This window comes from Podarcis melisellensis (genome assembly GCF_964234715.1).
Source record: "Podarcis melisellensis genome assembly, chromosome: 5".
Classification (NCBI taxonomy): Eukaryota; Metazoa; Chordata; class Lepidosauria; order Squamata; family Lacertidae; genus Podarcis; species Podarcis melisellensis.
Genome location: NC_138537.1, coordinates 41,174,684 through 41,199,997, shown reverse-complemented (window position 1 = coordinate 41,199,997; position 25,314 = coordinate 41,174,684). Strand labels below are relative to the sequence as shown.

Here is a 25,314-nt window from a genome sequence, read left to right as displayed (position 1 = left end):
GGCCTAGATATTTATTTAAAGCTAGAGAGAAAGAAACAGAGGCTGTATTATTATATTCTCATAGTCAAGGGACACAGGGATCTTGGGAGAATCGTCCACAGAGCTTGGTAATTAAGATTGAATATTGTTAAGGGAACACAACCTGGACATTGAAATTTTGTCAGGAGAACTACCACAATAATGCTGCTTCGGAGTCGTGGTGGGACATACAGCAGAGAAGCACTCAACCAAGGTTTTTCTAAAATTTTCTGTTACTAAGAGTGAAGCGCAAAAAATTCAAGTATTTCCACACCCCTCAGCATACGGGTATGTGAGGCAGGAATGGGAGAAATAGGATATTACAGATGCCTCTCATTTTAATCTTTGAAATTTTGGAAGATATGCAGCAGGTAAGTAAAAATTAACTCTTCATCTTGGTCCCTGTTCCAATAATATTTTTGGGGAGAAGTAGCTTTAGGCAATGATAATGTGTTTTTCAGGCAACAAAGGTAAACACCTATATTTATGTGGTTCCATCTTTATGGTAGCTGGTTCTGCAAGTGTATTCTGTACTCCTTATGGAAGTTTAGACTATGCTATGCAACTGTTGTTGAACAGCATTCTCCAAGGGGGAAAAAATCAATTCACCTAAGAGGGAGCACAGCAGGAATGGGTAACCTTTGGTCCTCAAGATGTGGCTTGACTACAACTCTCATCCTTCCTGACCATTAGCAGGGGTTGCCTGGGGCTGATGGAATCTGGGAGTCTCTGCATATGGAGGCCACAGTTCCCCATTCCTAAAGTACAAGAAGTAGTCAATTTAGTAGGACTGATGGGCATTGACATGGCAGCTGCCACTCACCTCCTGACTCGTCTGAATTGCAGATATACAGGAAAGCAACATAGGCTTAAAGCATGAAAGAAGTAGAGCCCAGCCCCATGATGTTTAATAAAGAAAATTTATTGTAAATGTATATTACACAATTATACATTATAATACAGGCAAAGCAAAGAATTTAAGCCAAGGACCATTTTGGACAATGGTAGCCTTCAACACATTTGAAAGCGTTCACTTTGGTTTAGCAAAAGCAATCTGGGTGTGTGGAAGCAGCATTATTACTTCATCATTACCAACCAACCATCATTACAGAGTAACTGCTGGGCACCATTTTCATTTCCCAATGAAGGAAAACTTTGCCCAAAATACATATAAAAATCACTTGAAGCATGCTAAACTTTGATGGGACAGATTCCCCTCCCCCTTTCCATCGAGAAACAGCTTCTTTGCAATCTCAAGACAACAGCCTCTCTTTGTTAGGTTGATTAATATTGGTTTCAGTGTTCTTGTTTTATTTTCAGATTGTTCACCTACAAGTCATCTAGTGATAAGCTGTTAGTACTTTTTGCTGCTGACCTGTTAGTGGACTAGTTAAACGTCAACAAGCCTGACAGTGAGGTTAAGGATTTTCATGATGAAACATGCCCTCCAAATTCCTTCCACCTGGCAAACAGCTGTCTGTTTTTCTGCCACTTTCTCAGGGTGCCTTAGAATTTCTTTATACTGTGTGGGTTCATTTTTAGCATGCCTTATTGTTTGAGGCAGCTGAGCATCGGGTGTATGTTGGTATTTTCCCCTTCCCGTTAAAACTTTTTTTGCAACACTCTACAGCCTCCCCAACTGCCTGCAATTCCAAATCTCAAAATGTCCAGTGGGATAGCTTTGTGATATCTTCCCCCGAGTTTCAATTGAAGTGTGAGAAGCCAGGATGTGTGCTACCGAGCTTCTAAGATTGGTGCACATGCTGATTTTATTTTGTTAATGAAAGCTTTTTTCTAACCACCCAAAAACCTTGTTGCATTGATTTAAGTAGAGAAACCCAGCTTACACCCCCCCAAAAAAACACTGACTAGCAGACTAGGCACCTGGTGTTCAGCATCACTGTCTTCTGCACAGCTGAGGCATGCTATGGGGTTTTCAGAATGCGTGGGCATCCAGGAAGGCTGCAGAATGACTTACAGAATGAAAGAAAACAATGCTGAAACACCCTAAAAAGAAAATGGTAAAGTCCAGTTAAGTCCAGTCAAAGGTGACTATGGGGTTGTGGCGCTCATCTCGCTTCAGGCCGAGGGAGCTGGCATTTGTCCACAGACAACTTTCTGGGTCGTGTGGCCAGCATGACTAAACTGCCTCTGGCGCAATGGGACACCATGACGGAAACCAAAGCACATGGAAACACCATTTACCTTCTTGCCGCAGAGGTACCTATTTGCACTGCTATGCTTTTGAACTGCTAGGTTGGCAGAAGCTGGGACAGAGCAACAGCTCACCCTGCTGTGCAGATTTGAACCACTGACTTTCCGATCAGCAAGCCCAAGAGGCTCAGTGGTTTAGACCACAGCACCACCCACGTCCCCTACAAACACCCTATAGCCACCTTGAAAGTATGCTGAGCACAATAAAAACTCTGCACTCTACCCAGGTTAATTTCATTGAAATTTATCTCCCCTTTGATAATTTGGTTGTTCAGTGTGGTCAGTAAAATGTTGGAGAAATGTTCGGCAAGGCACTGCATGTTTTCAGTAAAGATTGCAAGGCAGCTGCGCATGGACAGTATCTAGGTCACCAAACGGACTGATATTTTTTTTAAAAAACTTTTAAAAACCGTACTTCCTAGTGTCCTAATAGCCTAAGAGCCACACATATGAAAACCAATAAATTTCGGAGAAAGTATTCTCCTAGCGAAGCTATTATATTCCAATTACATACTTTAATGTGGGCTAAACAATTCCTATTATCTGGAATTCAAACAAATAGCTCCTCACAATTGAAGGTTTTAAAATCAGAAAATAAAACAAGATTTGAACTGACTCAGCAAAAAAATAGAGGAAAACTCAGTATGCTATAACTTAACTTTTTTTTTTACTGGTCAAGTAAAGGATCCAATTGTGGTCTATGGGTGGGGTGGACAGAATATTATTTTCGCAGCATAAATGAAAAATTAGGCATGTGATTTGAGGGTTGGCAACAACTTCCTTCCGAGAGCCAATTTTGGATTATTTGTCAACCTGGACAAGCTTTCAACCTAGCCTAGAATTCTTACCATGTTTCATTATGTCATCTTACACCCTAACAGAATTTGCTGCCTTTCTATACACCTAAGCCACTCATTGGTTGTATTGGTATGTAATGCTCAGTCATGGCCTAACGCAGGCTTCCTCAACCTCAGCCCTCCAGATGTTTTGAGACTACAATTCCCAGCATCCCTGACCACTGGTCCTGCTAGCTAGGGATCATGGGAGTTGTAGGCCAAAAACATCTGGAGGGCCAAGGTTGAAGCCTGGTCTAGTGTTACAAGAACAAGCCTCTCGTGGGGCTTGTATGCTTCCCTTCCTCTGGTGCAACAGCAAGGATATCAGAAGCTTTTGCTTCTGTCCTAGACTAACCAGAGTTTAACATATTGCCCAACTGATGGCAAGTGAAAACAAGCCAGCTTCATGAACTATAGGTTGAATTTGGCTTGTTTCGAGTAACCATTATTACAATTAACTACCAATGTCAGAGGAAGCTATATTTCAAAGAGAATTAAGGAAGCTTGCATTTATTTCTGAATTACACTAACTGAGCCCTATGCAATGAATCATTTCCTTGATAAAGCAGGAGTCCAGCAGTCTAGGCCATGATCTAATGAGCTATCATAATTTTCGCAGGTAGCTCACCTAGGAGCAACTGCTAATGAAATTAGGCAGCTGAATTTGGAACAGGTCTTTTTTTAAAAAAAAAAGAGATTTATGCTTTCTCTTTTTCTTTGTAATTTGAAACACTAATTTGTAGTATTCAAGGTAGCCTAAACCAAACACTAAAATATATATTTATTTGAACACAATGGGATTGTGCCAATAACTTTATTCTGCTGTTTGGGTTGCTTTCCAGTCCAGATCACTGTTCGTCACTCAATATTCCCATATGCTTGTTTGTGAGGAAGTCCAGAAAGGGAATGTTACAGATAGCTTGGTGAATATTCATCACGGTGATCTCTCTTGGAGTCCTGGGGGGAGAAGGGAGAATATATCAAGGGAATGTTAGTCCTCAAGCCTCCATCTAAGCACCTGGTTAAGCAAACAACAACAAAAGCCACAAGGGATGAACTGTGCAAATAAAAATGCAGCTATAAGCTGGTATTGATTTGGATCATGAGCAAATTTTAATTTCTTACTATTATCAGGGCCTGCCCAGACTCTGAACTTTCATTTTAAAAATAGCAATATCCTGTAGCTCTTTAAGAACAAAAGTTACAAAGCAAAATGTGAGGCTCCATTTGAAGCAATTGCTTTGTGAGAACAATCCCGCCTTTCAGTGGTTTTTAACAAATCAGAGCTGTGGCTGATGAGTGCTTGAGAGAGTCACACAAGCTCAAGGGAAGATGCAAAAATGGCTTGAAAATGACTCAGGAAGTTCCTCCTAAAGACAATGGAAAAGAGAAGCCATTTTTGCATATTCCTCAGTGCACATTTCTCTCTCTAGAATCAGGATTGCCCGGTCCATTTTGAAGCTGTTTTTCTCTCTTCCCTGGTAGAGAAGTGACTGTTGGCAAGAGAAAATAACTTGAGAAATCTAGGATTGTACTGGATTTGGGGGGACACACAGAATAGCAACCAGAAGACACGGAACCATGTCTTATCACAGTCTGTGAGTGATTTGGAGACTTCTGGTGCCTCGTAGTTCTGAACCATTTTAAAGTTATAGTCCTCAAAATAAACATAAAGTTAAAGGTAAAGGGACCCCTGTCCATTAGGTCCAGTCGTAACCGACTCTGGGGTTGCGGAGCTCATCTCGCTTTAATGGCCGAGGGAGCCAGCGTACAGCTTCCGGGTCATGTGGCCAGCATGACTAAACCGCTTCTGGCGAACCAGAGCAGCGCACGGAAACTCCATTTACCTTCCCACCAGAGTGGTACCTATTTATCTACTTGCACTTTGATGTGCTTTTGAACTGCTAGGTTGGCAGGAGAAGGGAGCTCACTCCGGTGGCGGGGATTCAAACCGCCGACCTTCTGATCGGCAAGTCCTAGACTCTGTGGTTAACCCACAGCACCACCCGCGTCCCTCAAAGTGAACATAGATTCTGTCTAATGCACAAATGCCACACAAGTTACACAGTATAATTAAAACCTAAGCAAGTATACCTGCTGTGAGGTGCTGCTTGGTAACCAACTGCCAAAGCTTCTCTTAGTATATCACTTGCCAGTTGCTCTGTGGCCTGTTATAAAGAGGGTTTCAAGGGCAGAGAACATAAACAGTTAAGAAATGCTTTTAATCATCACAAACCATGTCTTATAAAATTGACACATCCCCATGCACAAATTACAAAGAACGATACGTTTAACTTGTCAACACCGTACCCTATATCAATATATATAAAAACAGGACTTTGGACATGCAGTCTCATATAAGCCACAACTCATTTTTTCTGCATTTCACTCAACAAGCTATGACTTAGATTTCACACTGTTGAATGACAGAAAGTTTTCTAACAGTTTACCTTTAAAACCATATCTTCTATTACGGACGCATAGACGTTCTTGTGCAGCTCTACAGGCTGAAAGGAAATTCCTATCTATAAAAATGAGAGGGTGAATAAAAGGTTACCGCTCTTGACTACTAAACAAAGGAGCAGACAAATAGGACCAAAACATTCTGTTAAAATGGGATTCTGACAACCTGACAGAACTACTTGCTGGCACAGTGGGGAGGGGGAGATGTGTGGAAGGCACATCACAGGAAAACTGGATCCCCCAGTTGGGCCTGCCCACTCTGTGTTGAGCCCCGTTATCTTTCTGCTATGGGCTAAACGTCACCATCTCCACATCAGGTCCTGGGGTTCTTGTTATCAGTTTAAGTTAGACTTCCTCAACCTAGTGCCTCTTGCTGATGTCTCAGGCTACAGCTCCTATCATCTCCAGCCAGCAAAACAGACAAGCATGGGGAGGATACCAGACTGTGTAGGCAAATTGAGGGTGGGGGTTAAACCCTGAAAGAGACACTACAGGCAGTCTAGGAGTACCAGCAAGCTCCAACCAACCTTGTAAAGAAAACATCAACACAGCTTGCAAGTATCACAGGACAAATGTATTATACTGTCAAGAGCTTGAGGCAGTGAATATTTTTTTCATCTAGCTATGAAGAGCATTCCTCTCTGTACCTGCTCCACTGTCTCACGCACAAACTCTGATGTAGGTTGGGGTGCCAAGTAGAACTTTGCTTCCTCTTGCTTCTCCTCTGGTTCCTTTTTAATGTTTATTTTCAGAGGCTCAGCAACGTTGATAATGTCTATTTCCTCGTCATTGTCTGGCTCTTGCTTGAGGAACCGCTCCAGCTCTTCCAGCTTTCGACACAGTTCTTCCCCAGTGGTGTAAGAAGATGAGCATTCTTTCCCAAGAAGCAATCGGGAAGACAGAAAGAGGATTTGCAAACAGATCTGTATCTAGTGACAGATGGGTGCACCTAAAAGGCATTCGGAGTTCATGCTGAACCGCAAGGAGGAAAAAGCCCTAATTGCTACCTCTCAACACCAGAACATGGTTTCCAGTGACAACATCCTGCCATCTCAAGTTGCCATCATCGTTATGCCTGAAAAGGAGCCCATAAAAATAGAGACACTGATGATGTGGATGGACTGACATTTCTCAAAGCGCCCTGCCTCATTCTGCTACAGTGACTCCAGTTCCACAGCAGCTGGATAGCCAGATAAACATTATGGGTTTGCATCCACACTAAGTCAAGCTTTAGTCTTATTGAAATAAATGGGATTTTTGATTAACTTGTTCCACTGATTGACAGAACTAATTTAAGTCTGGATTCATCCTAAAGTGAGGGAGCCTAGCTATGGATAAAAATGCCTGTTTCACTGCCTTCCTTGTAAAAAAAATGCAAGTCAGAGCACTCTGGAACTGGAGCGAGGACACACAGTTCAGTAAACATTAGAATTTTTGTTTATAGATATTACTGTGATGAAGGAGGAAGCTTTAAAAAGCAACTTATACGCAGTGGGCATCAACATTTCAAGAGCCTTTTATTAACAAGTGTAAAACTGCTCTGCAGGAGTGGGGTACTTGGCTCCATTCATAGCACAGGTCTTTGTCTAGGGATGGGGAACCTGTGGCCTTTTAGTAGCTGACTGTAAATCAGGAGTCAGCAACCTTTTTCAGCCGTGGGCCAGTCCACTGTCCCTCAGACCATGTGGTGGGCTGGACTATATTTTGAAAATAATTATAAAAAATGAATGAATTCCTATGCCCCACAAATAACCCAGAGATGTATTTTAAATAAAAGGACACATTCTACTCATGTAAAAACACACTGATTCCCAAACCGTCTGCAGGCCGGATTGTGAAGGTGATTGGATCTGGCCCCCAGACCTTAGGTTGCCTATCCCTGCTGTAAACCTTAGCAGGCTAATACACGTGCAGGCAGTCCTTCAGGCATCCTGGCATAGGACAGCCTTTCTCAACCTGTGGGTCCCCAGATGTTGGACTACAACTCCCATCACCCCTAGCTAGCAAGGCCAGAGCTCAGGGATGATGGGAGTTGTAGTCCAACAACATCTGGGGACCCACAGGTTGAGAACCGCTGGCATAGGACATTAAAGGGCCAAAGACAGAACTGTGCATTGGCTGCCCATTGCTTTCCAGGCCCAAATTAAGAGGTTGCAGAATCACACCTGTTTTTAGCCCTAAGGCAAATGATTTGTAGAACCAATGTTCCAAACATGAAAGAAATATTTTCAAAGTGAAAAGGAGGTGCCCCCCCCCCAGCATCTGGATCCAAGGGTAGCAACAAAGGGAAAAAGAAAATGCTTCCATTTGCAACACATTAATTTAGAACCGGGCACTAACGTTACAAATTTGATCACATGTTACAGGCAGAAGGAAAGCAAGACCACCTCTCTTATTTTACCTCTTCTCCAAAAAAATATGGATGCCTATGGGGTCAGATGTGCAAGTCTAGAGCTTTTCTCTAGGAAAAGTTACCCATAAAACAAACACATGGCAGATGCACAGAGTGGGCAAGCATAAAGAATGTCCTGCTCTCATTCTCTCACCACCTCCCTGGTAGAGCACAAGGAGAAACCAGTGTAGACAACAGAGAGAAACTGACCCACTCTCATCAAGAGAAAGCACTTCCTTTTCAAGCTCTTTAAAATGGTTAAAAGGGTACAATTGTGAAGTTCTATAGACCAACAGAAACACACTCCAGGAATCCACATCAGAGTGAGTCGTGCATATAGCAAGAACTGGGCCACTGAGGCATGCTGCCTCCTTTTGTGTTAGTCCACTCCAGGCTTGACTGCAGTCTTTCTAGCTGTGATGTTCCCTACAGAACATGTTCTAGATCCACATATATCAGGAAGCCAGGGATGGTCAGCAGAAACCTAAACCCTCCCCTCCCCTCCCTTTCCATGTCCTCCTTTTTAATATTACGTCAAGTGCTTTCCACTAAAATCTGATTTTTTGCTTCTATTTCTGCAGTTTCAAGTTTTGGATAGAAAAACCCGGATACATCTTCTGCATTGCAGAATGATTAAACAGATGCTGAATCATTCCTTCTGCCTATTCCTGCTTTAATCCCCACTCTTGCTGCCACTTAAAACCCAACCCACTCTTTCCCAACAAGCAAGCACCCGCCATTCCGGCAAGAGTGTAAAAAAATATAAACTTTCAGTAGAAGTCATTTAGGAATAGAAAGCTTCTGAATTATGTCTGCCAAATGAAATTGAAACTTTCAGGAGAGACAGATTGGACAAGTAAAGGAGGGCAGCAATTCTGTTTCCAAAATCAATTATGGATTTTGCAAAACAACGTTTGCTAGCTCCTAACCTATCTCAATTTGGAACAGCTTCCAAATGAGCAAGTTAGCAGCATGCTCTGTCTATACAGTAGGGATAGGGAACCTCAGGCCTGGTGGTCAAATGTAGCGCTCCAAGCTTCTCTATCCAGCTCTCAGGATTTCGTCCCAGGCCATCCACTCTCCCTAAGTCCTGATCTACACTGATCTACACCCTCTGTGCATGCTTTTGCCTGGCTGGAATGTGTCCATGCACTACACTAATGCCTGCAGGATGGAGAGAAGTAGATGAATACCACTGCATATCTTGAATTACTGCACAGAGGTAAGAACCACATCAATCGTTCTGCCTGTTTTTGCCATTGCCATTGTTGACAAGGTGGCCCCTTGAAGACTGACTTGGAGGAAATGTGGCCCTTGGGATAGAAAAGATTCCCCACGCCTTATAACAGAAAGGCATTCCGGCACAGTTAAATAGTGCACCATAAATATACCATGCCATGCAACACGGATTCTAGATTTGCTTTGTCGAAATCAGGTACAATTTAAGTTTCCGGACTGCCACGTTTTCACCCACTGGGACTCCTGTGCCTCTGATGGTGGTGGTGGCCTGAAAAACCTTGTAGTTTCTTTTGACTCTCACCAAACCCAACAAAGAGCAAAGGAGCATCGAATCAGAGCAAATTTTCTTAAATTTAGTGGGTTCTTTGGGATCCCAAAAGCAAAAACTGAAATGGACAGAACAGAACTAAACTGGCGCCAGGGGCTTATAAATGGAACTCTGGAGGTGGTGCGTTGTTAAATCATCACCAAGGTACAGATGTTTTGAGATTCTAAAATAAGACTCCTTACCTGGCTCGTTGTCTATTTGTGTCAGCACATCTTCTATGGAATCTTCATTCCTCAGAGTTTCCGGGTCAGGTGGTGTGTAGCCACGGGAGCGGCACCAATTTACAACCTGCTTTGTTTTCAAGGGGGCAATGCTGTGAAATTTTGGGTGTTTCTCTATGATTTCTTGGAGGATTTTCCGTACTGTCAGTGCTCGTTGCCACTATAACAGGGGGAAATTCAGAAAGGACAAGAGCTAAGATTTAGAACAAAACCCTCCTGTTTTTATCCATCTTTTACAACTTTAGAATAGGACCAATTATAGTAAATTAGTAAAAAAACCAAACACCATTGTAGTTCATTGCAGAAAAAACAACAACCAAGAGCACTACAGATATAGTTATTGTAGCAAAAAGCTTTTGAAACAGGAATGCATTTCATCAGATCCATGATGAAAAATAGGACATTATGAAAATAGCTGCTTTTATATATTATCCCCCAGAGGGCTTAAGAAACAGTTATGGGTTCAGTTCCTTGATCAGTGTATGGCCTTAGATTTTCAATCTGTAAACTAAGGTTGATGGTGATTTCTTAGTGTATTTCTAGATCAGGCATAGGCGAACTCCGGCCCTCCAGATATTTGGGACTACAATTCCCATCATCCCTAGCTAACAGGACTAGTGGTCAGGGATGATGGGAATTGTAGTCCCAAACATCTGGAGGGCTGGAGTTTGCCTATGCCTGTTCTAGATCATTCAAAGAACAAGGGATACTTCAATTGTGCAGGGCCCAAGCATCGGGGTTTTTTTGGGGGGGGGGCATTACAAACTTGCACCACCAGCCCCTTGCCCCACACACAGCACAGTCCCTTCCTGTACAATTTCATGAATCATGCTCCCAGCCTCCCTCCCTGTTTGCAGCCTGAAACAGAGTCTGACAAAGCTTGCTAACTATTTTGTTACTTGTAGAGAGGCACATGGGTCTATTGTTGCAGCCTGCTACATCTAGGGGGACAATGTGTGCCTTGTTTGGGCGCCCTCCCTACTTTCCTGTATTCTGTGCACAACAGAGGGGCCATTTTGTGAAACAGGAAAGAGAAACAGAAGAACAAATAAGGAAAAAAACAATACAAAAAGAAATGAATAGCAAATCCTCTGTCCAAAGACTGGCCAAGAAGTTAGTCATAGTATGTTTAACAATGGTAATAAATCTCCAATGGGAAATTAAAGTGAAGGTGTCCTTAATTTCATTGTTTTTACTAATGTAAACCTGCCTTTCATTTCATTACAGCTCTCATGATTTTTTTCCACTGAAGTGTTTCGCAAGCCTTTGCTTGGATACATAGAAGGGGGGTCCGATTTCTATTACACACCCTCTTCTAATCAGTTCAAGGCAACATACAGTTTCTTCACCTTTTATTAGCAAAGCATTCCTGCAAAGTAGGTTAGACTGCAACTGTATGACTGGCCGGGGTAACCCAGCAAGCTTCATGGCTGCGTGAAGAAACTGAACCTTGTCTTCCCAATTCTTGGTCCAAAACTCTTAACCACTAAACCATGCTGCCTCCTGACTAACTCCATATGATCTAGGTTATTCAGACAAAACTTGGATATCAAAGAATGAGGATATGGTAGAAGTCTCAAAGAACCACGTTTCCATTTCTTATATTACCATCGCCATCATCCACCCTTCAGCAGGCAGGTTACAACAACTTAAAATTCAGAATAAAAAACAGTTAACGCAAATTAGTCATAGGAATTTACACAATGGTTCACACTTAGTGCTAAAAATATCTAGAAGCCTCAAATTTATTAATATTATATTAAGCCAATATCACTATATTAGAAAAAAGAAAATGGGTATACACATATATATTAAATATAACCTCAGCTTCTGGAAGAGATTTAAAAAATAAAAAACAGCTCCACAAAGGCACAGATTTCCAGCCAGACATTTCTCTGAGGGTTTAAGCTCATTTTTATAGAGCACATTAAGAAGATTTACCTCTGCAGCTCTCCGTTTTCCAATATTCCAGCTATAATATTGTTCCACAGAACTGGCACAATAAGAGTTTGCATCTTCAGCTAAAAAGCAGGGGGAAAGCACCGAGAAATATAAATTTTAACAGCTATGAAACTAAATTTATTGTGTGACTGGCTATTCCTGAACATTTTGTTATGCACATCATTTTGCATGAGGGAGAAAGTACAAGTGTGTTGCGTACATTTCCTGAGCCTCAGAATTAAAAAATAAGTGGCAATCTCATCTAAACACTTACTCCTGTGTTCTGCCAAAATGAACGATTCAGAGAGTAAGCGAAATGGCTACCACAGCAGGACATTCTAATAGCAGCAAATCCCTTTCAGGGTTCCCGCTCTTAATAGACAACCCACTCAATGAATACTGATTCTCCTGTTGTTTTTCCTCAGAGAAAAAGGCTCAAACTCCCTTAGTTACAAGGCATATAGAACACAAACACTTTCTAAGTTCATATTATCTTATAGTGACCCAAAGGACAAAGTGAAACAAAAGAGGAAAATGGAAACAAGAGTTCTGATTTCTCAAAAATGAAAACTGGTCAGCGGCATCCATAGTAAGGAATTACCTTTGTCCGTTAAACTAGGCTAAGAAAATCACTTAAGGCCAATTGTGTTAAAAAACAACAACAATGCGGAAAGGTATAGAAACTCTGCTGGTAAAAAGAACCCATAAATGTCAGAAAAGAAAATATAAGAGCAGGAAACAGGCTTTTTTGGGGGGTGGAGGTGGGTAAATAATACAAAGCAGAGGTGGAGAGCATTGTTTCCCAAATAGGAGGCCCACACAATTACACAGCATTTTTTAAAAAGAAGCATTACACATATTTATGGCATCTCCTGTCATTACATTTTCTTTACGCCACCTAGTTTTGCACATTTGCTCCTGCTGTTTTCAAGCTTCCCTCAAGGCATGTAAGGTTAGTTACCAGGGAAACATTAATAGTGCTAACAGTATGGGCAGCTTGCAGGTAGGCAATCAATGCATACTTTAATTAGCAACAGATGGATTGAATTGACAAATGGCTGCAAACAGCTACCAGCAGTGGTAAGATACATATCTCCAGTCTGTCAGTAAGGCTAAGGATTACTGAGACAAGGGATGTGAAATGCTTTGGAAACTTCATAGTTCCTTCTGAGTATTACTGATGCCATTGTCATCTTGCAACCATTCCCTGACAGAGATAGCCTAGTCATGGTGAACCGTGCTTTGATAACCTCCTGGCAGGATTACTGCAATGTGTTACACAGCTGCTCAAGTACAGCCAGAGCTGTTCAGAAATCTATTCTTAAAGATCTACTCTGGCTGCCTATTTGCTTCCAAGCCCAATTTAAGGTGTCGGTGCATAGTTTTAATGCCCTAAATGGCTTGAGACCCCAAGCACCCGAAGGTGGCAGCATGCAAGAGGGGCATCTGAGGAAGATCTCTAATAATCTGGAGAGGCATTACTTACTTAACAGAGGCATGTTATCCTACCACAAAGGAGAAGGCCTTTTTTGTGGTGGCACCCCAACCTTGATTTTAAGCTGAACTTTTATGTTGTGTGAATTCTATTCACAGTTCAGCACACTACCACTGGTATCTTCCAATAAGGAGTTGTTAAGAAATATTTTAAAAACATGAATAATGGATTGCAGCCTGCAACACTTACAACTTGTGCAGAGAAGGTTAAGTTAAGGTTAAGATAATAATTTATCACTTATATCCCACCTATGTGGCTGGGTAGTGAGACTGGAACTATACAGAGTACTGAGATTATTCTGATTTCTATGTATTTTGCAAAGAACATCTTGTGTGGCTTCTTGAGTTCTTTTGCTCTTTTCCATGATGAAATCTCAAAGTTAAATGGCCACAGAGGTCATAGTTCACTGGCAAATAAATTGTTCAATTTGGTTGTGTACTTTTAAATGTTTTATCTACTGATTATGACTACTTTTGTTTCGTTTGTAATTAGGTAATTTTTCCTTGTTGTAAGCTGCCTTGAGCATGGTTTGAATATGCAAAGGTGGCACGTAAATAAAATTGTATGTGTGTGTTTGTGTTTTTCTGCAGGTTCTTACTTCTCTCAGCAATCAATGGCACTTTCTTTACTATTGCTGTCAAAAGTTGCTGGAGGTTGTCCAAATACTCTGTCCTGTAAAAAATCAAGAGAGCACATTTTATATTATCGTTTTTAGGTACCTCCCCCCCAAAAAATATGGCCCCCAGTGAGCAATATCCCTATGGCAACTCATGAAGTTTTAACTTGGCACGAGTAATTACCCAATGACATAGTTTCCAAGTTCAGAACTTTCCTCTGCTTTCACTGTCACCTGACCATCTTGGGAGACAAGCGAACTGCAGCTCTGTCCTGCTGAATCAGGCTCCAGCTTAACTTCAGAAGATAAAAGAATAATTAAAATAAATACACCTGTTAAAAAATTTAACATCTGTAGAAAATCATCTGTCGACATCTGTAGAAAAATATATGATTGCCTAGCCTTGAACCTGCCAATTAGCTAATAAAGGAGTCAAAGCTGTTATTTATAACTGAATAACTGCAATTTTTATATATTTATAGGACAAGAAAAAGACCTTGAGATGGTGCTGGCTGGTTACTCCAGGGAATTTGTTGCTGGAGCAACCAGGTCCCTGCTTGTCCTCTAAAATATGTGTAAAATCCTGCAATTCATCCAAACAGTTTTAAAATATCCATGCTCTCCTGAAAAGTCTCCATCCAATTCACAGGAAAAAAAGAATAATGAGGAAAAGGAGATGGTAGCAGTGTTGGTGGTGGAACTGAAGTCAACAGCACAATCTAGAATATTGGGGAAAAATTCTTTTGGAAGATAATGACATGAAGTTTCATTTTCCACACAAGAATATTTCTGTTCTGTTATTTTGGAAAATATTTCAGCTGAGACCAGCAGTTTCTTATGGGAGGAATATATTAAAAGCTCATTAGCACTATCCCTAAGACTCCCAAGTGCTGTACTTCTCGAGCTGCTGAAAAGCATTTTTTAATTAACCACTTTTTTAAGATACTGCTTACAGAGAAAAATGCACCCATATTGTTATGTCTCAGCAGTATGTGCCATTGCATGCATTTTTTGTTCTTGTGCATAAAGGAATTTGACCACGGACATATCAGCGCCTTCTGAGTATCTTGTAGCATTGTTCTACTCTACTGCAGATTTATTTATTCAGCTAACAGAGTGATCCATGCTCTCAGTCCTGCTGTCTTGATGGGGCGGAGGTACCTCTACAATGGTGGGAAAGAGCTTTGCTGGTAGGGGAGCGAGGCTTGCCTGCCACAGAATTCTCTGGAGGCATGTTGTTAGTATTAGTGCCAAAGGTAAAGGTAAAGCGACCCCTGACCATTAGGTCCAGTCGTGACCGGCTCTGGGGTTGCGGCGCTCATCTCGCTTTATTGGCCGAGGGAGCCGGCGTATAGCTTCCGGGTTATGCGGCCAGCATGACTAAGTCGCTTCTGGCGAACCAGAGCAGCGCACGAAAATGCCGTTTACCTTCCCGCTGGAGTGGTACCTATTTATCTATTTGCACTTTGACGTGCTTTCGAACTGCTCGGTTGGCAGGAGCAGGGACCGAGCAACGGGAGCTCACCCCGTTGCGGGGATTCGAACCACCGACCTTCTGATCGGCAAGTCCTAGGCTCCGTTGTTTAGGCCACAGTGTAGTTGGGCTCAAACCAGGGCACTGGAGGGATGGGGCTGGGTCCAGAGACCTGACCTGCCATTCCTGGGATCAGGCTTATCAACTATGCCTGGAGCTAGTGTAGTTAATTCTCTTCCCCACTGGTTTCAATGAGGAGTGTTACAAAATGGGAGATCTGCTGGGACAAAAAAAGAAGAAAACCAATGTGCCCACTTCACACCCCCCCCCCCCGTTACCACTCAGTTTTACTAAGCTCAGAGCCACATTTCTGCATGTACATTTGCCATAAAAGTATCAGGCTGGCAAGTCTTTGTATCCAAGTCAGATCCTGGTAAAAATGTACACAGAAGAAAAATCAAACATAAAATAAATTAGATTACAACCACCAATAATGATGTCAGTGATTTTCCACAGGTGAGCAAGGGCAAGGTCTGATCACAGTAACAAATAATTTTACCTTTTGCAACAGACACTGCAGAAGGGCTTGGAACAACTGCATTTGTTGAGGTTACGGGTGTAACAGCAGATACTTTGCTGGATGAAAGTGATTGTATCACTGAGAGAAAAGAAAAATACTGGTTTCACATTGATATGTAGGTATTTTCATCAAACAAATAAACTGCTAGACAATTGTATTGATCAATTATTTTACTAATCCTTAGTGGAGATGCCAGATCAATTGTTTATAGTATTTTGCTATAGAAACTGAAATTTGTCTATAGTAGCTTAAGTCTAGTGTTAGTGTCAGTAGTGTGTGTTATGTATCACATAATAACAACTGCACTTGGATGATCATGCCTTGGCTTAATATGTTAAGATATGAACAAGCCTTTTGAGTCTGTGCACAGATCCGCTTTGTACAAGCTGGCAAACAAACCAGGAAGTATCCACCTGACCATAGTTTCCCATTTCATCTAAACCAGGAAAATATGGTTATCAGGCTATTCTAGTTTGAAGTTGGCTTAATAACCTGGATTGTTGCAAAGCTCATAACTATAGTTTCCTGGTTAAGATGTAATGGGAAACTATAGTAAATAGACTTCATAATTGGTCAGTTAGTTTTTTGCACAATCCATATCTTAGTTTTTTAAGCTAATATATGGTTACCTAAACTGTCCAAATACTCTCATCAAAAGCATCTGTACACACTTGTAGTCTTGCCAAACTGTATTTTACCTTTGTTCACGGGCATCAATATTGTTTGGACTCCTCCAGAGGCAGCACTCACACCAAGTTGCTTGAGTTGGCTGGGAACCGTCAAAATAGCTTGCTGGGGACTATTTTGACTGGAGTGGATCTTTAACAATCCTAGAAGAGAAGTCATGCTTAAAGAGAGTTCTTGCTCCTTTCTGCACAAGATAAGAGACTATGAAATCAGCTCCCCTGTCAACAGCAACAACAAAAAGGGGAGGGATGCTGATAAAAACAGAATCAAGCATCAAACCACCACTAAGGGAATCTGACAATTAAACAGCTACAATTGAAAAGTCATAATTACATTTTTTTTTTAATATAGTTGTTTCTGCAAAGATAGTGTTTCTAAAGCAGAGATGGAGCGATGTACCACTGATAAATACCGCCTATCCGGAATAAAGTTCTGTTATTTAGAAATGGAGTTGAACAGGTAAATTATGTTGAAGAAAACACACTTCATTCTTGTGATTGAAGATTTATAAATTAAAGATATCAAAAGAGAGAAGAAGAAGAATAGTAGCAGCAGCCACAGGGGAGCCAAATCAGATTGGCAACTGAAATAACCATCAGGAGCTCTTGATCACATATTGTCCACATTAAGTCTAGTTGTGTGTTGTGAAGGCCCTCTCAGTCAAACATCCATGTACCTCTCTAGGATTGCAAGGGCACACAGAGAGGGGTTCTCAGCAACAGACCCTCAGCTGTGGAATTCCTTTCCCTTGAAAACATAGGGTTTTGCCTATCTGCGCATCTTCTGGAAGCAGTGCAAGAGTTTAAGAACTCCGCACCCTTTTACCAGTCACAGATGCAGAGTTTAGCTGCACCTTAACTTTTCCAAATAGTTACTTACATAAAAAAAAATAAACCACTTGTTGCCACCTCGAAGTATTTACTATAACTGCTTATATCCCTTATCTAAAAAAAATTCCCCACAAAGTGGCTTACAAACCCCCTCCCCCATAAATAAAAACAATAAAAACACAGATTAAATAAACCAAAGGAAACAAGCAGAAAAGCACAGCAACAGCAGATTTTAAAACTGTCTGACAGAAATTTTGTTTTGTTTTGTTTTCACAGAAGAGGGGAAAGTTGGTGGACTTTCCAGGGAGAAGATTAGGCAATAGTGTTGCCACCACTAAAAAGGCTGCATCCTCGGAACTCGCTAATTGGCACTTTATTAATACTGGTTCAAAGAGCAGATGCTACTCAAAGCTCATGCATACGTGTGAAGGCTGACCTCAAGATACCTTTAAACTCCTAAATGGCCTAGAGGCAGACCAAACACCAGCACTTTTGATTTTCTTTTGAAAGAGGTCAGGCCACAAATACAGTGGCCTAGTTAAAAGGTAAAGGGACCCCTGACCATTAGGTCCAGTCGTGAGCGATTCTGGAGTTGCGGTGCTCATCTCGCTTTACTGGCCGAGGGAGCCGGCGTACAGCTTCTGGGTCATGTGGCCAGCATGACTAAGCCACTTCTGGCGAACCAGAGCAGCGCACGGAAACGCCGTTTACCTTCCCACCGGAGTGGTACATATTTATCTACTTGCACTTTGACGTGCTTTTGAACTGCTAGGTTGGCAGGAGCAGGGACCGAGCAACGGGAGCTCACCCTGTTGCGGGGATTTGAACCGCCAACCTTCTGATCGGCAAGTCCTAGGCTCTGTGGTTTAACCCACAGCGCCCCCCGCATCCCAACAGTGGCCTAGTTAGGTGCTCCCAATTCTGCCATTTCAGCACCCAAAATATCAATGCATTATAGGTCTAGATTTAAAAGGTAGCAGGAGCAAAGGAAAGGGAATTTTCCTTACCTGATACTGCAGTTTTCCCAGATGTTGGGGCTGGGGCAGCCACCCAAGAAGCAATGCTTACAACCGCAGATGCATTTGTTTTATTAGGCACAGCCGATGCTGCTTGCCCCTGGCTGGCAGAAACTTGTGGCTGCTGTCCAGACGCCTTCACTACGGGGCCTGCAGCTGGAGATGAGCTAGAACTTGCACTGTCCGCTTGCTGTGTTAAAATGATTGAATATTGGGTTGAAGAACACCAGCCAGCACGAATTACCAATTCATTCATCCCTTACGAACTCAACGTGGAAGTACACATTACCTTCACAAACTTGTGCTTTTAGACATGCACGTAACCAAGATTACGTGGGGGCCTCTGTGAAGTGCCCCGAGGTCTTCAGATGAAGGGCAGTATACAAATTTAATGAATAGTAATAACAATCTGTAGGAGAGAATCACAGAGTGAACAGGAGAGCTGCTTAAGCCCTCCTCTGCCAGCTAATCCAGCCTGGGATCTGTACGCTGCCTGGAGCTCCACTGTGGGAGGCAGGAGAGGTGTACATGTAACAAAAGGAATACAAATTCTGCAAATTTCTTTGCAAATGCCAGAGAACTAGAGGAGTCAGGGGCCAGTGGCAACCACAAATATTGAACTAAAATTCATCTCAATAGTTTGGGTGAATAAGCCAAGCCAAAATATCAAATTGCACCAAGTAATTCATCTCAATATCAAATATCAAATTGCACCAAGTAATTTCTGGTGCTGGAGGAGACTCTTAAGAGTCCCATGAACTGCAAGAAGATCAAAACTATCCATTCTTAAGGAAATCAGCCCTGAGTGCTCACTGGAAGGACAGATACTGAAGCTGAGGCTCCAATACTTTGGCCACCTCATGAGAAGAGAAGACTCCCTTGAAAAGACCCTGATGTTGGGAAAGATGGAGGGCACAAGGAGAAGGGGACGACAGAGGACGAGATGGTTGGACAGTGTTCTCGAAGCTACAAACATGAGTCTGACCAAACTGCGGGAGGCAGTGGAAGACAGGAGGGCCTGGTGTGCTCTGGTCCATGGGGTCACAAAGAGTCGGTCACGACTAAACAACAATTTTTTTTTCCTTTTTAAGTAAAGCTAGTAGCAAGCAGGACAGTTTCTGAAAATTTAAATTACCTTTTACTTCAAGGGAATCAAAACTGATGAAGTAGAAGATTCTAATTTCATAGGCTACTTTCCTGAGCGGTTGCATTTGCACTAGAAACCTGGCATACCACTTGACCTCACCTGTGCAACTCCATTTGTTGGCAGAGTCACGGACGACGTTGTCGCTGCAGTGATCACTCCACCAGATACTCTTAGCACAGTGGTGCCAGGTTTTGAGAGCTGCGACGATGCTGGCAAGGTTTTCAGTGTATTATCGGATATTTTCATCAGTGATGCCTGTCCACTGGAAGCTGCCTTTGAAATTAAAATAAAAATTGGAAACCACAACTTCCTATGAATCAAAGGTTTGCAAAAAATGTGATGAAAACAAGCGGGCATTCCTTCCAATCTATTTTTAAATGTTTTGGGATGGGCCTGGAAACACAGAATACCAAGAAGAAAGTCCCACTGGGTTTGATGGGATTACTTTTCTTTTTCTGTACAACAGATCAGTACAGTTACTGTTTTGGAAAGCAAGTGAAAGTAATTCCTTGTTTCTACTTCCCCACTCCCAACCCCACTATTCTGATGAGGAAGTCAAGAACCTTTTTATGGTGTTGAATTTTTCCTTTGATAACAAAAGTCTGCAATAAAGGCTGAGATCCAGGGAGCTACTTTAGACATCCCCAAGGACTTGGGCCTGCCCAGCGGCATTTCCAACGATTTCATTTGGATAACTGACCTCACCCGCCCCATGTCATATCACAAGCACCTTTTGAAAGCCCCCTCCCATTTCAGAAGTTACATGATATGTAGGCAAACTGAAAGGGCTACTGTTTCACAGTACACACAAGCCCAAAGCCCCCTTGGACCAGTTGTGTATTTGCTCTTTCAATCCCAATCAAAGCCCTAAACATGGCAGTTACCTGTGCAAACAGAGCTGCCGTTTTGTGTCCAGTTATCACTTTCAACGCCTGGTGTCCTTGTCCAGATGGTGTCCCGGCACTTGCGTTACCTTGCACAACTGTTCCAGATGTTGCTTGTTTGGCAGAACTCTGGTGAGATGGCTGGCCAACTAAAAAGGTGCCCTGGACCAAAGAAGGAAAGTGCTACAGTGAGTGCCCCAAGGACTCTGCTCCCACCACCACCACCACCACCAAAGAGAAACCTCTCTAATGAAGCAGTCCTAGTGCAAATTCTTGCCCTCTCAGGTTTTATTTTTTGACAGGCAAACTGTTTTGCTCTTCCAGTACCACTTAGCTGGGGGATACCACCTCATCTTTAAGAAACTCTACAACCTCCCCCAACCTGATGTTGCTGGCCTCCCAACTCTCCTCCTTCCTGTCCATGGCCTACACTGCAGGGACTTATGGGAAGGAGCTGGGAGTCCAACAATATCTGAAAGGTGACAGGCTGGGGAAGGCTAATTATGAACAAAATTTTATTTTTATTTATACATTATCCTGTCAAACGGTTTCAGATGTTCATAAGACACTCCTTCCTCACTGTTTGTTTCACTGAATTCAGCCTGGCCACTGGTGTACTACATAACGCAATTGCCTCCTGCACAACTATCACTATTACATCTTTGCTATGGAGACAAGAAAAAATGTCAACACAGATTCACAGAGACTGTGCTTTCTCAAGATAAGGGCCCCTAGTAGGCCGATTCCCGCTTCATAAGCCTTTAGGCTCAAATATAAGGCATACTCTAACCCAGGAGTATATCACCAACGTAGTGACCTCCACATATTGTTGGGGTTTCCAACAACCATCAGCCAGAACTTGCATGGCCAGTGGTTAGGAAGGGTGGAAATTGGGAGTCCAGCAAACACATGGGATTTCCCTGCTCTAACCGATTGTATTAGTGACCTAACCCAGAGCCACTCATGTTTTATCTAGTGTCCAGCTACAGCAGAGATCAACAGAAGGGAGTGGCAAAACTCATGGAGAAACCCCCACCCCCAACTCCAAAACAAAGACCACAGTGACTGCAAGAAATGGAATGCGGATGAAGAGAACTGGTCATGCCTACTTCCCCCAACTCTGAGTGCATTTCCTTTTTTTTTTTTAGATGACAGCTGGAACCATGGGCCCATGTGATGGGCCTTCATCCCAGAAAACTGTATTATGACTGACCTGTGGTGTTTGCTTGAGGATGTAGGACGTGTAGGTAAGATGCTGTGATAAGCCAGTACTTGTGCTTTGGGCTGCCCCACCTGCGCTTGCTGAAGAGCCTGACTGCAGATCTGGAACAAACAAAACAATCACATATGCGGGGCAGCCTAGTCCCATTATGCATTTTAACAAGCTTCAAGGAGGCGCCGTTTAACAGTTGTTGCCTTTAGGGGAACGCCACGAAGCCAGACTAGGGTAGCAGCGTCTACTGCATTCATGTGTGTTATGGAATCACTACACCAAGCACATTAGCTTCAACCCGTTTAACACTAACTGGCATTATTTGTGGCTCGCAGAATGGCTCCTTGAGGTATAAGCAGCAGCTTTCCTTTCCCAGAAGGGTTCTTGCTGTTCGTGGTAAGGTACAGCTTAGTCCCGGGGGGCAGATTTGCCAAGTTGGCCAGATTCGTGGCTGGAAGTTGCAACGTTGCCATCACTGAAAGGAAAAGCAGAAACAAAAATGAAGGTCACCCAGCTTTACAGAGGCCGTCTTATGCCAAACACTATTTCAAATAGGAACAGACAAAACCAGCAATAATCTTTTTCTGTATCATTTTTATTTATTTCCAGAGTACTTTTTTTGAAGCCAAAGACTTCCACTATGACTGCAACAATAGTTTTTTTCTTCATACTGGGATTCAAGTTCAAGTCACTTCACACAGCAAGGGAGAGGCAAACCCTCTATTTACAGAAGCTCTCAACCTCCAGTTAGACTTGTGGAAGATGGAGGCAAGCTGTTGCATTATAGGATTGCGAGCAAAATGCACGTGAATACTTGGAAGCTTTAGTAGAACAAGATCTTGCGGAAGGAGAGGGCTGTGAGGAAGAATCTGAATAGAACTGCAAAAGGGCGCATGCTTGGGAAATTCATTGTGCAAAGAGGAATGCGTGGACATAAGCAAAACTGACCGAAGGAGCAGAAGTTATTGAAGGCAGAGGAGTCACAAGGAAGAAAAACAAACGAAAGCTCACAAGGCAGAACAAGAAATTTCCACTGGAAGGGGGCAAACTGTCTTTCTGACCCTGCACCCATACTCCTCCCCTCTTTCTAAAAACTAACAAAATATATTCTTTAGAACGAATGAAGAAATCTGCACTGGTGGAGACAAAAGAACATTTCTTGCGAGCAGCTGCTGTGGTAAACAGCTCTTGGACAATCTGTTTCTCTCTGCATTTCCAATAGGAATAGATACAGAAGTGCGATGTTACAAAGGTGTAACATGAAAACAGTTCCCTTCAGTGCTTAGACATGGGTTACAACAGCACAAACTAGCACTAAAAATGCTCTTTCTACAGTCCTGCTTGGTAAATTTATGCATGCTCCACCTCAACTGGATTTAGAAGATTACCACAATATTCCAGAATTGCATACTAATTAACTGGCAGTGGCGTAGCGTGGGTTGTCAGCACCCGGGGCAAGGCAAGTAATTTGCACCCCCTAACCCGTGGATTTGCGCCCCCTAACCCCCAGATGTTGCGCCCGGTGCAGCCGGCCCCCCCTGCACCCCCCACGCTACGCCACTGTTAACTGGTTCCATGTAATTGTTTCTGAAGGTGTCTGCAAATAAGATTGCTTTACCTGGTCCTTGGGTTCCACTTTTGGGAGCTCCTGAGGGCACCTGAGCTTTCGTTAAGGTCTGCACAGGCTGAGCCACAATGGTCCCTCCACCGCCACTCACAATTGCTTTTGCAACTCCTTGCGTTACAACTTGCTTTCCACCAACGGCCTTTGTGACCGAAGGGCTGGATTTTGCTACTAGTATCTGCCCACCACCAATAGCCACAGCTTGCTTGGGTAAAGCAGACCCGACTGGAACACCAATGACCTACAGTAAAACAGATTGCGGCCATCTGTTAATTAAACTGGCCCATTAGAGAGCAGGAAAACACGAACAGCAATCTGGCTTTACAACAACCAAACAAACATAGGTGACTCAAAACCTAGCAATCATCAATTAACTCAGTTTGATTATATGAACATTATACCACTTAAAAGCCCATCACAATCCAAAATGTATCTATGGATAACAAATATAATAAGCCTTCTAAGGCAACTGATACAATATTACTGCAATGGGATTTTAAAAATGCAAAAAAGTCAGCTGCACAAACTGGGCCTGAAGTGGCAGCTGTGTGAGAACAAATGCAGGACATGCTACCCAGATGCAGAATGCAGGTTTACAAAGAAACTATATGGTTTCTGAACTGGCGTTTTTCCACACTCCCAAAGCACTGACTGTGTCTTTAGTAGAGACAAATGCATTTATTTAATTTAGGCACTTCTATACTTCTATTCATCTACCAAAAAAGTTTTAAACAAACATATAAATGAAATCAATTATAACATTTCAGCAGCAGAACACAGCAGGCAACTAAATCCAGGTTCAAATCTACATCTGCACACCACAGCTTGAAAATAGGTTGGGATGACCTACAGCCAGGTGAAAAGAGCCAAAGGAAATCAATAGAAATGGAAACTATTTTACCTTAGATGATGTGGATCCCTCTCCAGTGCTCACAATCTGCTTCTGGGGTGACAAAGCAATCATGTGACTTCCTTTCACCGTAACGTATTGCTGCACTGAGGTCTGAGAGGTTGTCCCAGTCACTGGTGCTGGAGACTGCTGGGGCGGTTCTCCGGGCTCTTGCTTGATTATTACCTTCAAATAAATCAAGTGGAAGGGAAGAATTTAATCTCTACTAAAAACACATAAAAGCTCTCACACTATGGCTGTCTATTTTTTTCAAAATAAACAAACAGGTTGCTTGATTGAGCACTAAGTAATTCATATACAGTGGTGCCCCGCAAGACGAACGCCTCGCAAGACGAAAAACCCGCTAGACGAAAGGGTTTTCCGTTTTGGAGGCGCTTCGCAAGACGAATTTCCCTATGGGCTTGCTTCGCAAGACGACAGCCCATAGGGAAATCTCCGGGACAGTGGGGAAGCGCAGCGCGTCTTCCCCGCTGTCCTCGGACCTCCTCCGAAGCCTGGCGGCGTGGCGGGGACACCTCCTCCCGCCGCCGGGCTTCGGAAGGATGCCCCGATGCCCGGCGGCGGGGCGGGAAATCCTCCCTCCGTCGCCCGGCATCAGAACGATGCCCCGATGCCGGGCGGCGAGGCGGGAACGCCTCCCCCCGCCGCCTGGCTTCGGGGCGGGAAAGCCTCCCCCCGCCGCCCAGCATCGGAACGATGTCCCGAAGCCGGGCGGCGGGGCGGGAAAGCCTCCCCCCGCCGCCCGGCATCGGGGCATCGTCCCGATGCCGGGCGGCGCGGCAGGAACGCCTCCCCCCGCCGCCCGGCTTCGGGGCATCGTCCCGATGCCGGGCGGCGGGGCAGGAACGCCTCCCCCCGCCGCCCGGCTTCGGGGCATCGTCCCGATGCCGGGCAGCGGGGCAAGAAAGCCTCCCCCCGCCGCCCAGCATCGGAACGATGTCCCGAAGCCGGGCGGCGGGGCGGGAAAGCCTCCCCCCGCCGCCCGGCTTCGGGGCATCGTCCCGATGCAGGGCGGCGCGGCAGGAACGCCTCCCCCCCGCCGCCCGGCTTCGGGGCATCGTCCCGATGCCGGGCGGCGGGGCAGGAACGCCTCCCCCCGCCGCCCGGCTTCGGGGCATCGTCCCGATGCCGGGCGGCGGGGCGAGAAAGCCTCCCCCCGCCGCCTGGCATCGGAACGATGTCCCGA

The 25,314-nt window shown here is 43.6% G+C and overlaps 1 protein-coding gene across 1 annotated transcript in view; it reads right to left on the bottom strand.

Annotated features, from left to right (window-relative positions):
* Nucleotides 1-919: 919 nt before the first annotated feature.
* Nucleotides 920-25,314, bottom strand: part of YEATS2 (YEATS domain containing 2) — a 40,387-nt gene continuing 15,992 nt past the window's right edge. The window contains exons 16-32 of the mRNA XM_081911533.1: nucleotides 24,120-24,293; nucleotides 23,213-23,459; nucleotides 21,908-22,069; nucleotides 21,595-21,704; nucleotides 20,382-20,543; nucleotides 19,597-19,770; nucleotides 18,342-18,540; nucleotides 16,516-16,647; nucleotides 15,797-15,895; nucleotides 13,948-14,059; nucleotides 13,746-13,819; nucleotides 11,653-11,732; nucleotides 9,673-9,871; nucleotides 6,179-6,405; nucleotides 5,519-5,593; nucleotides 5,163-5,236; nucleotides 920-4,025 (exon numbers count right to left, since the gene is read on the bottom strand). Of these exons, the coding sequence (XP_081767659.1) occupies nucleotides 3,917-4,025; nucleotides 5,163-5,236; nucleotides 5,519-5,593; nucleotides 6,179-6,405; nucleotides 9,673-9,871; nucleotides 11,653-11,732; nucleotides 13,746-13,819; nucleotides 13,948-14,059; nucleotides 15,797-15,895; nucleotides 16,516-16,647; nucleotides 18,342-18,540; nucleotides 19,597-19,770; nucleotides 20,382-20,543; nucleotides 21,595-21,704; nucleotides 21,908-22,069; nucleotides 23,213-23,459; nucleotides 24,120-24,293 (2,409 nt within the window). The 3' untranslated portion in view covers nucleotides 920-3,916. The remainder of the gene's footprint in view (nucleotides 4,026-5,162; nucleotides 5,237-5,518; nucleotides 5,594-6,178; nucleotides 6,406-9,672; nucleotides 9,872-11,652; nucleotides 11,733-13,745; nucleotides 13,820-13,947; nucleotides 14,060-15,796; nucleotides 15,896-16,515; nucleotides 16,648-18,341; nucleotides 18,541-19,596; nucleotides 19,771-20,381; nucleotides 20,544-21,594; nucleotides 21,705-21,907; nucleotides 22,070-23,212; nucleotides 23,460-24,119; nucleotides 24,294-25,314) is intronic.